This window comes from Myotis davidii, unplaced genomic scaffold (assembly GCF_000327345.1).
Source record: "Myotis davidii unplaced genomic scaffold, ASM32734v1 scaffold657, whole genome shotgun sequence".
In the NCBI taxonomy this organism is placed as follows: domain Eukaryota; kingdom Metazoa; phylum Chordata; class Mammalia; order Chiroptera; family Vespertilionidae; genus Myotis; species Myotis davidii.
Window position 1 is genome coordinate 223,868 of NW_006287917.1, and position 17,732 is coordinate 241,599.

General features: G+C 36.0%; 1 protein-coding gene across 2 annotated transcripts in view; it reads left to right on the forward strand.

Annotated features, from left to right (window-relative positions):
- The window catches only part of NOX4 (NADPH oxidase 4), a 167,558-nt gene that overhangs the window by 27,347 nt on the left and 122,479 nt on the right, over nt 1-17,732 (forward strand). For both annotated transcript variants that reach the window (XM_006759759.1, XM_015561349.1), the window contains 4 exons: nt 1,541-1,638; nt 5,046-5,073; nt 12,112-12,184; nt 15,928-16,008. In XM_006759759.1, the coding sequence (XP_006759822.1) occupies nt 1,541-1,638; nt 5,046-5,073; nt 12,112-12,184; nt 15,928-16,008 (280 nt within the window). The remainder of the gene's footprint in view (nt 1-1,540; nt 1,639-5,045; nt 5,074-12,111; nt 12,185-15,927; nt 16,009-17,732) is intronic.

Sequence of the window (17,732 nt, forward strand, 5' to 3'; positions counted from 1 at the left end):
TGTGAGTAACTCAGAGCTCTTGGCCTATCTATATCTCAAACGTTAGGTTTGAGGGAATTGTAGAGTTTTGTACTTTGTAGGGCATGTCTTATTTTGAATCACCGCCTCCATGTATTTGTGTAAACTATAATGGTTTACTAAGCAATTTTGAGTCACTTATTAAGTCTCTTATTTCTGTCATTTCTTAAAACATTCCTCCTCCAAGGTTATGTTTTTATTAATTTTTAGAGAGAGAAGAAGGGAGAGAGAGAGAGAGAAACATTGATGTGAGAAACATAGATTAGTTGCCTCCCGTTACGCCCCCAGCACAGGGTCAAACCCACAACCTAGGTAGGTGCCTGCTTGAGATTCAAACCTGCAACCTTCTGGTTTACAGGATGACATTCCAACCGACTGAGCCACCAGCCAGAGCAATAATTCTGCCATTTTATAGAGAATTAATTTGAGGTGCTAGTATGCCAATACAATAGCCAGGAAGACAGGTTCCCAACTAAATAGCTGTTGTTCTTTATGATGTACTGTTAATTAAAGGCACATTTCACCTATAAGAAAAGGTTAGAAAGGGAGGAGGGCATTAGACTCGTCCAATACACAAGTCATTTACTCCTTCCTTGTCCAACCTCCTCAATATAATTTTCTTTTTTCCCTGGCATGCCAAAATGAATTTGTTTTCACCTGAATTTCCTAACACTTTTATATTTTGTATGAACTCCAAGTCAGTTGAGCACTCTGTTTATTGTGCCATTGCAGACTGATTATTAAATGGCAGTACTCTACTATCTCAGTCTTGTGGTTGTACTCCAACTGAGGGGAAGGGAAAGGGAGAGAAAGACAGAAACATCAATGATGGGAGATAATCATTGATCGGCTGCCTCCTGCACTGTGGGATACTCCACACTGGGGATCCAGCCCGCAACCAGAGCACGTGCCCTGACTGGGAATCCAACTGTGACCTCCTGGTTCATAGATTGACACTCAACCACTGAGCCACGCTGGCTGGGCATTACCAAACACTTTTGCTATTGGGTTTAGGACATTATGTTTTGGATTTGTAGATTGTGAAAAATGTTCACTGATTAAAAGCCTTTCAATGAACCTATATTTTAGGTTATGTGGCAGTGAAGTGTACAAGATCTATAACAGGTTTGGAGTTAGGGGAGATGTGAAAGGTGTGAAACATCTAAAACATCCAGGAGCTGTTTAAAATCAATTAGTAAATGTCCATATTATTATATTACTTGCCTGTGTAAATGTGTGTGCATGTCATTGCAGTGGAGACTGTCCACAGTGCCATTCCAAGAACCTTGACTTAACGAAGGCTCTTTTATTCTAGCCTTTGGAAACTCAGTTTCTTTACTTGATTTTTAATACTGAAACGGTCTATAATTCAGATTGCTTGTGTCTTTAAAACTCCCCTTTTAAATTTAAAATTGTATTGCTCATGAAGCTGTCAAAGTTTGACACTTAGAGGGAAGAACCGACTCCTCTTCATTGACCTGAAGATCAGTCCCCCTGACTTGTGCCTGTTGCGATTCCGTAGGTGTGCATGTGGCTGCCCACCTGGTGAACGTCCTCAGCTTCTCAGAGAACTACCGTGAGGACTTCCTTGAACTGAATGTAGCAAGATATCGAGATGAGGTGGGTGGTGTCTGTCTCCTCATTTTTCTTCCACTCGTCATGGTCATGAGATGACTAATGAGGGTATGCCAGTTTCACAGAAAATGTGTACCTTGCTGCTTCTTTTGAGTGCTCTTAAATGCAGTTGTCAACTTGAGTTTTATCCCTTTTCCGTTGGAAATAGAGGAAATCACTATTTCACAGTCTCTTCTGCTGGAAATGGGAATTGGGAGTGTCTGCTTTCTCTGATGTGCAGTGTTCAGATGGTTGCCACCCAAGCCTGCCTGCTGCCTCCCAACAGCTTTTGTCTAATTCCTGTCATGCAGTGGAGACTGTCCACAGTGCCATTCCAGGGTAACAATCCTTCACTCAGGAACCATGCTTGGGGGAAACAGGGCAGAAAAGCAGGTGGATCATTTGAGGGTCCTGGATAATCAGGACATTATTGAGTTTTAATGATCCAGTCATTTGTTTTGTTTTTTAATCCTTGAAACAGGTGACCTTGAGCTGAATTCTGTAGCAGGCAATGCCTGTCTGAGGGGTGCCTTTCTCCACGTGCAGCTGCCCGTGAAATGAAATCATGTGTGGGAGGGGCCAGGCCAGAGCCTGATGAGCAGCATATGCACAGCCCTGGTGGGATCCTGTTGCTCAGTACTTTCTGTCCTCCGGCAGCCCTTGCTTCACGCCAAGACGGCATTAAAACCCCACTGCTCTATTTTCCATTTGATCAGAACCCTGCCTGTTCTGCTAAGGCTGGTAGTGACTTAATGAGCTATTCCCCATCTCCTCTCACTCTCTCACGCTGTTTACTCTACCACATATCACCAGTTTTAGCTAGATTAATACCGCTCATATGTTTGACCTCCCTCCCAAAATGAAACAAAACAAAATAACAACAAACATAGAAACAAATCTCAAAACCCAAATCGCAAGCAGCCTTTGATAAATCCTTTGACTATAATAGTGTTTTTGAAGCCACCAGTATGACTTAATTGATCTGGTTTGGGGTCAGGCATTGTTATTTTTTCAAAATGTATTTTTTTTATTGATTTTCAGAGAGGAAGAGAGAGGGAGCGAGAGATGGAAACATTAATGATGAGTGACAATCATTGATTGGCTGCCTCCAACATGCCCCCGACTGGGGATCGAGCCTGGGCATGTGCCTTGATCTCCTGGTTCATAGATTGATGGTCAACCACTGAGACACACCGGGTGGGCCGGCATTGTTATTTTTAAAGAGCTCACTGAGTGATTGTAGTGTGCACCCAGCAGTAAAAACCACTGAGAAGTCCAACTTTGTAGCAGGACAATGGAAGCTCTTTCATGTAATGATTTCAGATCAGAGCCATCGCTTCCCCATTTACCACTGCATCCATCCATCCTTCTATCCTCTGCAGTTTCCTTTTTTAACATTGCCTTCTTTGCTTCTCTCTTTTGTTTTTATAATTCATATGTCTTTAATAACTATACTGCTTATATTACTTTAAAAATGTAATATAATTTTGTTTAATATTTCAACACTTGTAGTCATTAAATTTATTTTTTATTATAAAAGGGAACTATGCTCAGTGTAAAATAGTTTAAAACTATCAAGTGTATGAAAAATAAAAGCTTCTCCTCCTAAAATAGCCATAGTTAATTATTTTATGTTTTCTCTTAAGATATTTTAAGTGGTATTTTATGATCCAGATTTCTCAGCAATTGACTTGTTTCCATAAATATATGTAATGTGACTTGCTATATCAGAAATATATCTTATTCCCTTCTTATTAACAGGCTATTATATCTTTTTAGCCTTTTCCTTATTCACAGATGTTTAGGTCGATTTCTAGTTTTTCTTATGACCCTCCACTTGCCAATAAATTATTTTTTTTGGCACATTACCGCTAGGCATTTTCATAGAAGTAGCATTTGGTTTCAAAGGCATACTCATTTTTAATTTTTAATGTACATTGCCAAATTTCCTTTCAAAAAGGCTTCACCAGTTGACACACTTCTACCAAGTTTATCAGAATGCTTATTTCTACACCTCACTTAAAAAAAACAAAAACATTTTGCCAAACTGATGGATGAAAAAAGGTAACTAATTTTTTAAATTTGTATTTCTCCTTTCTTTAGTTCTTTCCTTCCATTGTCCCTTTTTATCTCCCTTTCCTCTTTTTTTAAAATAAATATATTTGAGCACCTTGTAGATAAAGGCAATGTGTGCTAGATAAAGATGAAAAATACACACACATCCATTGTATGCATAAACAGATATATTCTTCCATGAATTGTCTTTGAAAAGGATGGGGTTGTGCCCTTCACTGTATTGTTCTTGCTTTGTGTTTCCACTCTGCCTCCTCCAGGTCTTCAGTGACCCATCCTTGAACTTGTGATGGTTGCAAATTCTTGGCCTAGTTGAATCCGCCTCATTTTGTCATCTGTGAAACCATCTCTTACTCTCACATTCCATCTTTCTTCTGTGGCCATATTAATTGTTCCATCTTCTGAGTTTCCATAACTATTTATTCCACTTCATTCAGTTCATCTTCTATTTTTAGCAGTTGTTTATATATTTGGTTGCTCTATATTACTCTTTAGCCAGGTGTAGAAGTCAATTGACCTAAACCGGATGAGGAGCTATTCCTAAGCCAGTGGTCCTTACTCAGTGCCCCTGAAATTGTATCAGACAAAGGCTTCCTACTTTGTATATACCTGGCCTGATCCCAGACTCACTGGAGACTTAGGACAGAATTTCACAAGTTGAGCAGTATCAAGCACCATTAGGCTGAAAAAAATAAATCCATAAATTTACTGGGGATTAATCTAAGTTTCCCAGAAGATAGAAAAGCAGGTGACTAAGGTTCATTACACCATGAGATAAGTAGTTTAAATAAAACACAATATTAATGTTTTACATTTCTGAGTAACGGGACCCTTTTTATCCTCACTACTTTTCACAATATTTGAAACATAAATTCTCAATTAGTAGTCTTTGCACTGAATTTACAGTGTACAACCCTTCCTGGATGTTTTATCACTTTTGATTTCCACTGTCTTGACACATTGTTGGTGCAGTTTGGTAATCCTGGTATTAATGTTTCCACATTAGAGCCAAAAATATTGGGTTTCAATTTGGTCAAAGAGTGGACTTCAGACCACAGCCCCTGGCTTTTAATTAGCTATCAAGATGAAAGCTTAAGCCCTCTCATTCCTCATCCTCTCATTTTTCAGATGGATAGACTTCTCTGAGTTGAATTTGTACTTGTTATAATCTCCTTTAGCATCATGAAACCATTACAAAATTCGAGTCTTACTTCCATTGGGAGAATAGTATTCTAAATGGTTAAATCATGGATCTTTATACCCATCCTAATTCCTTGTAGAATTTGATATTACCAATGTTTTATCTTTCAGTCAAATATTTTTTCCCCCCTTTTTCTCAGGATCCTAGAAAACTTCTCTTCACAAGTGGTAAGTTGTTATTCATTGCTCTTTCTTAAGATTTAGGAAAATTTTTGAAAATAAGCATCATCAAATTGTATGGCAGTTAGATGTATGTTAAAATATAACACATAGACGTTTGCATATCAGAACAAATAGTAGGAGGAGTTCAAGCATAAAGTTGCAATGACAACAGAGGGACAAGGCGAACAGTTGTGGTTAGAATGAAGAGAAAAAGTAAGCAAATGCATTTATTTTCCATATGTTCTCCCAATGAAAGCAATATAATGCCATATGCTTATTGAGGACCTGTTTTGTGCACACTGCTGTGGCAAGTACTGTTGGAGATGATATATGTGGAATATATTCCTGGCCTCAAGATGCTGGAAAGGAACACCAAACACTCTGGGTATCATTGTAGCTTTGATAATTCAGTAATTTAGTAGGATATTTTATAATTTTCAAATCCATAAAACAGGAGAAACAGTCATTAAAATCAGTTATTTTTCTTATAATGTGTCCCCTTTTTATTTGTAATTTACTTTTTCTTCTCAAGCATATTGTCCATGAAATCTCAGTCTAGACTGTTAATTTGTTATTCAAAGCACATATGAATATCCAAAAATTTTGCTCTGATGTTAGTAAAATTCATACCAAAATTTTACTCTTTTCAACTTTACATTTATACCGATGAAAGGAGAAAACTGTATTTGGGAGGATTTTTAGCACCTATTTCAGAGATTAGGACTTGTGGGTAGTTGAGATGGTGTATCATAAAGGTTTGGCTGTAACATCCTACTAAGAATCAGAGTTGTGTATGGAACTGAGGCATGGCCCTGTCAAATGCATTGTTTTTCTTTTCAATAATTTTATGGTGAAAAAGAACAATAAATCAGTTGATTTCCCCATCCATGTCACAATTATATGGATGTTTAGATTTATAAAACACTAGAGGCCCAGTGCAGGAATTCGTGCATGGGTGAGGTCTGGCCCGCCTGCCCCCATGGGAGCCCATCAGGCTGGCAGGGGGTGAGGGTTGCGGGCAGTTGGTGGCTGGTCCTGCTTCCAGTCGTGGAGTTGGGGGCTGATTGGGGGCCGGGCCAGCTGGGGGTGGGTGGGCGATCAGGGCCCAGATCAGGCTGGTTGGCTGCTGCAATGCATGTCATAGCCACCGGTTGTTCCAGTCGTTCTGGTCATTTCACCATTCCAGTCGCTGGTCTTGTGTATATATATAGATATTTTGTCTCTGGCTTATGATATTTGCCCCTTACAAAGTATTTCACCTTTTTCTTTTAGGAATGCAGTTTAGTTTTGTTTACAATTTTGTTCATTGAAACATGGTTCTTTATTTAAGTCCTAAGAATTGTATGAGAAATGGAGGGAAGAAAAAGCAGAAAAATAAAACCTTATGTATAAATCAATGTAGTTTTTGGTTCATATGGAATAATGTAAGAGAAATAAATAAAAACTTTGTTTTGATATTGTTTTCTACAGCACACAGCATAGTTGAAGCCTTGGCACATTTGAAATGTTTTTAAATGTTTAGTTTACAAAGATATAAAAAATGTTTTTATATGATAAAAATGTTACATTAAGACAGTATAGTTAATATCTATAAAAAAAGGCAAGTGACCATAATGCTGAAACATCAGAAAGACCAAATGACCGGTCACCAGGAGGTGCATAGAGCACTTCTTGGTCCCTCCCCTGGCACGAGAGTGCTTGAGGTGGGGAGGGGGGGCTCGCAGCTCACGTGGCAAGGTCGGGCTCGTGGCTTGCGTGGTGAGGTGGGGCTCACAGCTCGCATGGCGCAGTGGCTTGCAGTGGTGAGCTACTCGCACATGGCAGGTCTGGGGTCCCGCCAAAGCGGCGGCTCTGGGTCTTGTGCGATTTCACACACTGAGCCTCTAGTGGAGCGGTGGGCAAACTACGGCCCGCGGGCTGGATCCGGCCCGTTTGAAATGAATAAAACTAAAATAGTAAAACAAAGACATATTTTTGATATTTATTTTATATATTTAAATGCCATTTAACAAAGAAAAATCAACCAAAAAAATGAGTTCGCCTGTCACCTCTGACACACGTGTCATAGGTTCGCCATCACTGGTCTATATAAACAGGTGATCTTTCCACCTATGCATGAAACCCCATCACCTCTGCTCTTTCCCAGAGATTTTCATGACTGATGTTGGATTAAATAGAGACGATACTTAAAAACACAAATTTCCTGGCTCTATCCTAGAGAGTCTGTCAGGCTGGGATCTGGCGATGTGCTTTATTAATCTTCCTATTGACCTTGGGAGCTTCTGTTTTACCCTTATGGAGCATCTCGACAGACCTCTGAAGCATAACTTCTCACTGTCGCCTATATTCGCCTACTCTCTTAGCTTACTGCCTTTTTATTACCTGGTCAACCTCTACTCAACCTTTAAGTCTCAGCTGCCTTGCACAAATTCCTCCTGCATTCCACTAGGCAGAGCTGGTCTCTTCTTGATCTGTGTTTCTAAAGATACATAGTAAAAATACTATGTTGTCAAATAATTTATTTCCTTACGTATGACTGTCTTTTCCACTTGAACATGAACTTTTCCAGGGTGGGACAGTGCTGTGCCAAGGGCATGCAAGGACCCAGGCAAATATTTTTTGTGGAGTTTCTGTTAGTGCAAACCACATGCATCACCCAAAATCAGCATGTTAGCATCATTTGGTGTCTCAGTCCACATCATTTAATGAAAGCAAGCCATCCACTTCCCAGGGGGTCAGCTTGGAAAGAGGGGTGGGACCCCTCTAAGCATGTGGCTAGAACTCCTTTGGCATCTGAATGGCCCCACTGAATAGTGGCAGGAGAGAGAACAAGGCAGAATCTAAGAATAGTAATGGGATAAGTTACATTGCTTTCTACAAATAGGCTTAATCTAGTTTTGTTTTACTAATACCTCTCTGTTGAAAACTGTTTTATAGCTATCTTTGAATTTTGTCAGGCATAGCGCCTAGGAAATATTTAGTTCCTGACGAAGAACTGCATACATGCATTCAGCTGTTCTAGTGATAAAGAATATTTTTGTATTGATTGACATGTTTCTTGGATTTTAATTTGTTTATTGTTACATAGTCTTTTCTCTCTCTGTCTTTAAAAATTTTCAGTGTAACCTAGGTCTGAGAAATTAAGATTATCTTATAGAAAATAAAGGCAGTGAAAGTGACACAAAATATGGTATAGTTAGACTCACTAAATTAAAAAATGTTTAAAATATTGCAATTAAGAAGTTAAGAAATAAAATAAATTTAAAAGATTGGATTACTCATTCACTCAAAAATACTTACTACCTATCATCAAATTTGGTAAATGCACAATATCCAATTTCTATTAGAAAAACCCTCATAAACATACAATTTTGGTTCCAGTTATGGTTCTGGTTGGAAAAAATAGGACATTAAATACAAGATAGTATATTTCTGACCATATCTATGTATGAATGAAAATGATCTCTTAGTTTCTTCTAGAAATGGCAGTACAGTGAAATAATTCATTTAAAGGCTATGAATTAGTGGATCTTATATGCATACATGAAAAGCACTAAAAATAAAATTCATGCATGTCTTTTTCTAAGGAGACAAGTATAGGTTTTGCTTCATAACTTGAAGGACTCAAAGAGTTCACACTGTACTTCACTTTGGCAAGTAACTTTGCCCAGTGAAGTTAGACTAACCCAATAATTTCCAACCTGTGCTTCCTGACTCTTGGACTATGTGTAGGAATAGAGGCTAATATTCTCAGATTTAGTTAAACTGTCATTTCAGGCTAGGTTACGGTAACCTTTGATGTACCTCAAAAACACATAAAGCTTAGCTCTTTTAGCACATAATGCCCTACTTGCAATTACCTGTGTGTCTCATCTCCCAGATTAGAATGAAATCTCTTGTAGAGCAGGATTCATTTTTTCTCTGGTACACTATAGATGCCCAGAAAATATTCACTGAAAGAATGAAAGCCACTTGTTTAACTCTACTATTTGATGCATAGGCCTTCTCTACAATATCCTAGATAATTTTTTGGCCAAACTCTGTTTAATTCCAGTGACCAAAAAAAATCATAATTTCTTAAGATATCACCGCACCCCTTCTTTTGGACCACTCTAATTGCAATGTTTTTTTTATTGCTAGTTATATGTAATTTTTTCTTCTTCACTGACCTGAAGTCTATTACTTTGTAAATTTTAAACTCTGGTATTTTTATACTCTGGGTGATAGAAAAAAAGATGAATTCTTTTCATAAAAAAGATAACTTCATAAGTCTGAGAGAACATTAAAAAGCATTGAATTGATTCTCCCTAGTTTACAGATGAGATTCAGTGAGATCACAGTTTGGCCTAAAAGGACAGTAACAGGGTCATATTGCCAGAATAAGTATACCATTGTTCAAGTTGTCTGGGGTTTCTAGTTCATCTTTAAATGACTGAAGTCAACTGTTTTACCCTCTCAGGTCTTTTGAATATATTTTTCACCTTCTGTTATAAAAGAAGTTCTCTAGTTAAACGTTTGAGGAAATACCTGTTCAAATTTAAATTGGTTTCTTGCCTTGAGCACCTCTCAGAGACTTTAATACAGTAATGTGCCCTGTGACTTCTCAAGGAATGGTTTCAAAATCCTTAAGTAATAGATATTAATATCCCAAAGAATTAGTGTTCCAATAATACACTTTGGAAATTATGCCTCTATTCTAAACACACTCCGTTTTTTTAGGTGTCCTCTTCATGAAGTGATTTGCAAACATTCCATAACTAATCTTGACATGTTTAGAACCACATAGGAAATCTTGTATGTAGACACAGCAGATGTTAATAAATCTCTGGAATAATAAAATAATAAAATAACTGGAAAGGCCTTCAGCCACAAATTTCACATTAAGGAGCCATCTGGGATTCTATCATTTATTTATTCGTTTGGTCAAATAAGGATCTATTTTAATTACTTGAAGCTAGAAAGACCTCCTCTTTTTTCTTAAAATTTATTGAGTTATAATTGAAGTACATTAAATTATACATGTGTAAATTATTCTACTTTATTGGTTTTGACATATGTTTACACTTGTAAAACCATGACCAAAATCAAGGGTACAAATATATCTATTATTCTAAAAAAATTTTGTACCCCTTTATAATGCGTCCTACCCTCTATCCCTCCTAGCAACTAATCTGCTTTCTATCACTAAAGAACGATTTGAATTTTCTCGAATGTTATATAAAAGGAATCATAGAGCTTATGTTTTTTGGGTTTCCTTTTAGGTGGATCTGGCTTTTTTCACTCAGCATAATAGTTTTGTGATTCATCTCAATCGTTGCGTATATATCAACAATTCATGGTTGTGGCTTTGTGTGTGTGTGTGTGTGTGTGTGTGTGTGTGTGTTTTACCACTGATTACTTTTCCAGGTACAGCTAATAATACCACAATTGTTTATCCATTTATCTGTTTATGGAGATCTGAGTTGTTTACAGACCTTAACTATTAAAAATAAAATGGCTGTGAACATTTCTGAACACATATTTTGTGGATATATGTTTGTTTCTCTTGGGTAAATATCTTTGGAGTGGGAAGACTGGGCCATTTTATAGGCATGCTGTTCTTTTTAAGTAGTATTGTTCTGAACTATTAGTCTTTTAGTGTAAACTAGTGTGGTTATCTTACCCCTAAAAAGTAAGTCCTTGCCTGGGGGTACAGGGAAGTGGATGGGAAAAGGAGTACCCTGGGGAAGAAGTGGAGAGAAGAGATGGTTTGGATTAGGCATATCATCAGGGAAAGGCAAGTGTGGTTTGGTTTCCAACTTGTGTATTGGTAAGAGTGGAGGAAAGAGTACTAAGTATTAACCATCCAAAGATTAAATCCCTTATTTCTCATGTGGCCCTCTACATGTAGAAACTTATTTCTACTGAGATTTCTAAATTTTTCAAAGATGCTAACCCTCTGGAATATTAATACAGTCGTGTACTGCATTGCTCTTACTTTGTACCCAGCTTCTCTGCTTCTGCTACAGTCCATGATGGCCCTTCTGTTTCATAGGTGGTTCCTTGGCAAAGCAGAGAAGTGGGGAGATATCTATACTTTTGGAGACAGAACTGTTTCATTAGCTTTTCTATGAGGATTTAAGATGAAATCTCTCAGGACAGTTAGAAGTTACTGTTGCTTATATGATTTTAAGAGTAAATATAGGTAATTTATAGACAGGATTTTTGGTGGTAAAAAGATAACACAAGATGAGAATATTTTGGTTTTAGCTTTTTTGATATAGAATATTGAGCTATTCATTTTAGATATGCTATATGAACTAACACTGGATTTGTAGGGTAGGGGAAGTTGGGGGAAGGTCAAGGGGGAAAAAAGGAGACAAATGTACTACTTGTTGTAATATTTTAAGCAATAAAAAAAGAGAAAAAAGACTAACATGTTTTCACATTTAAAAATGTTATATCATATCAGAAGGACTTATTTCAACATGTTTTCCTACTAGAAGAAATATTTCTGCAAGTGTTCTGAAACCATCAGCACTGTCATTCTTTTTCTTGAATTCCAATATTTTTTGTTTTACACTTGAAGTTGTGTTTTTTAGGAATCTTTAGGTTTTCTTTATTTTTTAAAATTCATTCTAGATAAGCCTAAAAGAAATTATTTGAAATTAAAATGGAAGGAGCTGCTAGTTCCATAAAAGAGGGGAGGAGAGAATAGGAGTTTACCGCCATGATAGGGATAACCAAACCAGTAAGGGTGTTGAATATCAATCCTGTCCCATGTATTAATTACTAACAGTTAATATAGTAGGTACCCGTAGAATATATGAAAATACAAAAACAAACCCTCTATTAAAGGTAGAAAGCACTATTTTGTCTTAAGTTCCTTGAAATTGTGCTAATTTAAAAAAGTGCTCTTTTGAGAGAAGATATACAAGGAGATATCTGATTTGAATTGGGCTTCCCAGAGAGCAGCATAATACTTTGGATGTTAAGGCAATGACTTTTGTACTTTTTTTTCTCAGTATGACTTATGTTAAAATGCATTTATGTACATTTTTATAGTTCCTGGCCTGACAGGCGTCTTTATGGTATTGGTGCTGTTCCTGATGATTACAGCTTCTACATATGCTATCCGGTGAGTGTCCGAGCAACGACCTCAATATTTATGGGTCAGATTATTTCATTTTCTTCAGATTATCTTCATTAGCCAGGATGCTTAGCCGGTGCAGTATTCCGATGAATAGACTATTGTGGGTAACAAAGAGTGATGTAAAGACATTTCTATATACATCATTTCCTGTTTTGGAAAAAAGAATTTCTGTTTTAGTCCAATAGTCTAGGTTGGTAAGGAATTGTGTATGGAGACATTTTAAAACAAAGAAATTTAAGTTCTTCAGGAGCGTTCTTCTGGAGAATCATGTGTCTGTGAGACATGGGATTGAATTAAACATGTATGCACAGGAACATAGCACCTACAGCTTGTTTACAACTCATTTCCTGCTATGAGTTCGTTTTGCTGTAATTTAATGTAACATTCCAAACAAAGCTTAGGAGAAATGGTTAGTTGGCATCTGCTAAAATAATCAGAAATATCTGCATTCACAGTATTCTTCTAGTTACGAGATTTTGAGCAATTGCAGACACACATTTTTATGAACACTTTCACATGTTCTTTCTGGTGGATACATCTGTTTTACACAATATTTTACAGTCTCTTACATTACTGGTGAAACTTCTTGCTTAAGAAAGCAAAAAGAAGAAACAATATATAATCTTCAAAAATAGTCATTCTAATTATTGAGGTGTGAAATATAATGGAAACACACACACACACACACACACACACACACACTTTGAAAGTAATTGTTCCCCACACCATGCTCAGATGAGTCTATCTTTGCATTTCTGAACACATCTATGCTCACAAACGCACACCTTAAAATCTCACAGGCGAACTCACCAATCAGATTAACACTATACACTTCCTGGTGTTATGTCTGTATACTTCATTCTTTCTGCTTTTACTCACTCATGCCCCATGTTATACATCTACCAAAATCACTCTTTTTCTCTGCTTTTCACACTACTGATCTCTGTCTTTACAAGTCTGCATTTTACCAAAATTGAACCATTTTATTATATGGGCTATTTTAAAACTCCTTTTTTCTTAAAACTTGTTATGAACATTTTTTCTCTTTACTATTGGCACAGCATATTACCATGTAGATATACATTACTCTCCCAGCCCCCTATCTTCATATGTTTCAGGTTGATTCCTTTTTTCCAGTATTTCAATTGTGAGACAAACACAGTCTCCATAAGTCTTTGCATACTTTTTAATTATGTCCTATGGAAAAATTCTTAGATAGAGAATGGCTGTCAAATGGTAAGCCCATTTTTATGACTTTTTATAAGAATTAAAAATCACCTTACAGAAAGGCAAATCCTCTAACATTAGTGCAGCAGGGTGCCGATTTTGTGGGAGAGATTTAATTTTAGTTAGGTCAATAATTCAAAAACTTACTTTTTCAGTTTTAGGAGCTCTTAAAGAAAAATTAGGTTATCTAACATATTTACTTATAAGATTAAGGATATGTAAATGTTCTATATCTAGAAAAAGAATCCGTAATTGAGAGAGAGTGTTGTAGTAAGGAATATAAAGATCAGCTTCTGTTCTCAAGTGAGCCTTTACGTAAATAAATTGGTGACTGTTTCTTAATTGTTAATGTTTTCATTTGTTTAGAAGAGATTATAAAAGTAACTCTGCTTTTCTTCAAGCTTCATTTTGAGAATCATGAAATTCTTAAATGGATCACGGAAATAATCTTTTACTTTTTCTCTTTACTACTAAGGAAATAAAACATTAGAGAAATCAGGTGAATAAATATGACTTCACTATTTGATTTCTGGCATTGATTGTAGTCTAGTAATTCACCAATGGTCTAACATGGGTCAATTATTAATATAAGTAATATATTCGTCTAACAGAGGACAATAATACAAAAATATTTTCTCATCTCAATAGACTTAGAAATGGCAATTGTTAAATCTGAACTCTCATCAGAGTTAACTAAAAGTTAATTTCCTTTTTAGAATTAAAAAGTATAAAAGCCAGAACTGAGTTCATACTTACAGTGAAATATGAGATACATTCCTATTAAAATCATGAAACAGACAAAGTGATGTTTTTAATTTCTTTAAAGGATGGCATTATAAGAAATTAAACATTTAGAATTATTAGAAAGAATGCAACAATAAATTATCATTACTTCCAAAAAGGTAGGTATAAGTGCCTGGCCAGAAAATTCAAGAGGATTATGGAAAATTTATTTATATCAACTAAAGGATTTAAAATGGGTAAATGATTACAAAACACATGTTTAAAAATCTCTTTTATAATAGCTACTATCAGTTTGAAAATTGAATAAAATAAAAAGATAGCACTAATAATTTTAACAAAAACATAAAATATCTACCAATAAGTTTATGAAGAAACTAAGTGAAAGTTATAGAGACAAAATATAACCTCACTGAGAGAAATCAGTAGAGATTTGAATAAAGACTATATAATGCAAAGATGGAGTTCTTACTCAATTATTTTGTAAGTTTGTTGCAATGCAAGTCAAAATCCAAGATAGGTTATGCTGTCTGCTTATTCAATTTAGCAAAGTGATCCTAAAGTTCATGTGAGGGAAGATTCAAGCACGTGTTCCCAAAGAGGAATAAAAGGGGTTATGTGGCTCACTAAACATTACAGTGATTAAGCTTCCATAACTGAAAGCAGATAGAACTTGCAAAAGTAACCAAGACATTGAACCAATGACAGAGACAATAGAAAGCCTTGTTAAGACACTTCATTGTGTATAAGAACCTAACTAAACAATAAAGGTGCCGTCACAAACTTATGATGAAAAAAAAGAGTAAGTGAATGAAATTCAAGATAATTTACAGTTAGCTATTAAAAAACCACACCATTAAAAATTTAGAAGAGACTTTATCTCTATTTATCAGATCTCCTAATGGACAAAAAAAATATAGAACATATCTGACTTTCTAAAAATAGGTAAACTAAAACAACATATGTTATAAAAATTGAAATGTAAACATGTTATTTGACAAATTATTACAGTTATGTGGAGCTAGTACAGTCTTAAATTTTGAATAGTGTACTCACAACAATTAAGGAAAATTCACTACAGAAATGGATAATTATTATGAATTGATAAGTGATAAAATTAAAAGTGTGTAACACACAAATGAAATAATACCCAATTCCACTTATCCAAAGTAATGAAAACTTATAATTGGAGCATGGGTTTGAGGAAAAAGACACTCTTAAAGTTGGATTTGTAATTGATAAACATGTTTTCAGAGAGCAATGGACAATGTGTATCAAAAGCATTGCATATGTGTACCCTTTGACCTAGAGATTCCACTCACAGGAGTTTAAATGATAAAAGAATTAGATATGTGCAAAAGGCTAAACTTGAGTTTTCTTTAAACTACTCTCAAAATATTTATTGAGATAGGAACATTAGTTGTTTTAGAAGTTATTTGAAAATGGAGAATATTTATAGAAAGGACAGCAAATAGACATAGGAGTCGAGTATAACTGTTCCTTAGCCTTACATCATATCTGTAAAGTAAGTTATATTTTAATTTTTTCAAGTGTCTTTCTTTCAAATACAAAAATATGATAGTGTTATGTATAATTTTTTGTCCGTTGTCTTTGCATGGTATGTAAATCCTTTGACATAATAGATAAATCTCAGATGATCTCATATTTGAACTTTCAATTGTGACATGTTTGAAACACACACTCTTTTCAGTGAGATGGAATATGAAGTGGCATTGAAACTAAGTTTTTTGTTTTTTCAGAGTTTCTAACTATGACATCTTCTGGTACACTCATAATCTCTTCTTTGTCTTCTACATGCTGCTGATGTTGCATGTTTCAGGGTAAGTTATAAAAAATATTTTTTAAAACCATGTCACACTACAGCAGAAAGGTAGGGGAGGGTGAGGTGGGGAGTAAGAGATCAACCAAAGGACTTGTATGCATGCATATAAGCACAACCAACAGACTCAAGACATTGGGGGGTGGGAGTGGTGAGAGCAAGTGCTGGAGGTAAAGGGGGGCCGGGGGAAAGTCAATAGAAAAAAAAAGGGTGACATATGTACTACTATTTGTAATACCTTAAACAATAAAATACATTAAAATAAAGAATTTTAAAATGGGGTAATGAAAGATAAGTCTGCAGGAATTTTCATTGGGAGTGGTAAATTATTTGGTTACTTGAAATTGAGGGTAGTGTCAAGAATGGAAGAAATAATTTTATTTTTAGCATAGCATGTTTAATGGAATTAGTAGAAAACTATATTAAAATTGAGAAAAAGAGTTACTTTTCCCTTGGTTTATGATTTTTAAAGCCCCTGTAGCTATATCCTGATAACTTCTCTAAGAAAATAAGAAGTAAAGAACTTCCAGAAGATATTTTAGTATTTGTATTTCCAGAAATTCCTTATGTCTCACTGCTGTGGAATTTGTAATGATGGAGTTACCAGTTTTTAGTTTTAAATGGCCTAGAGGCAATAATAGTTGCAATGAGCCAAAGATTTACAATGACCAAAGACAAGGATGTGTCAAAACACTAAAAAATCACACAGGGAAAAAGGAAAGTATCCTAAGCTTGTTACAAAGAATATACCCCAACTGTTCTGAAAAGTATGTGGACACAGGCAGTGTTCTCAAAAGTATGGTGCTAAAAATAATCCATTAGGTCAGAGGAAGAAAGTGGTATATTTTTTGTGGATGTATACATCTGCATGATCACCAGAGTGGACTTTACTTTTGTCTCGACACTCACACCAATATGACACAATAGGCCATTGTCTGGTGACATTCGCTTTGTGTAGCAGAAGGATGCGGGGCAAGCAACACAGAATATCAACAGGATAAAGCCAGGTGCCTCTTCAGTGGGAGTCTCTATTATTGTTTAGAAACCATTTTCTATCTCCCGCCCTTACCCCCAATGTAGTAACTCTGTTTTAAGATGACAAGACCATATGGATAGTCATGGGCTACTTTGCCTTAGATAAGGCTCACATTCCGCAGGAGCCAATATCTTGGTAACAGCCCAGGTCTCCTCAAGGGATGCCTTCAGTTGCTAGAACACACTGCACATACGAAGCTGAGGTTGTGAGTTCTAAAATGATTTTATAATTCACTCACAGACCTTCTGGTCCAGATGCATTCCACCAATAAGAAATAGTGTTGCCTGGTACACATCTGGCAGTCCCCATTTATCTTAATCTCAGGTGATCCCAGGGGAAGTGTTGGAGAATGGTTCAGAATGCTGTTCATTCTCTCTTCAGAATGTTTTATAGTATACTTTGTCAGTACATTAGGTCATATACATGAATTGTATATTATTTTCAGGGCACATGTTCAAATCCTCCCCTCCTCCTCCCTGATTTTGCAGACCACTGGTTTAGAAAGCACTATTACATGGATCTCTACCTCATATGTCCTGGTTGATTTGTTCTGTACCATAGGTCTAGACCAGTGATGGCGAACCTTTTGAGCTCGGTGTGTCAGCATTTTGAAAAACCCTAACTTAACTCTAGTGCCGTGTACCATATAGAAATTTTTTGATATTTGCAACCATAGTAATACACTATGT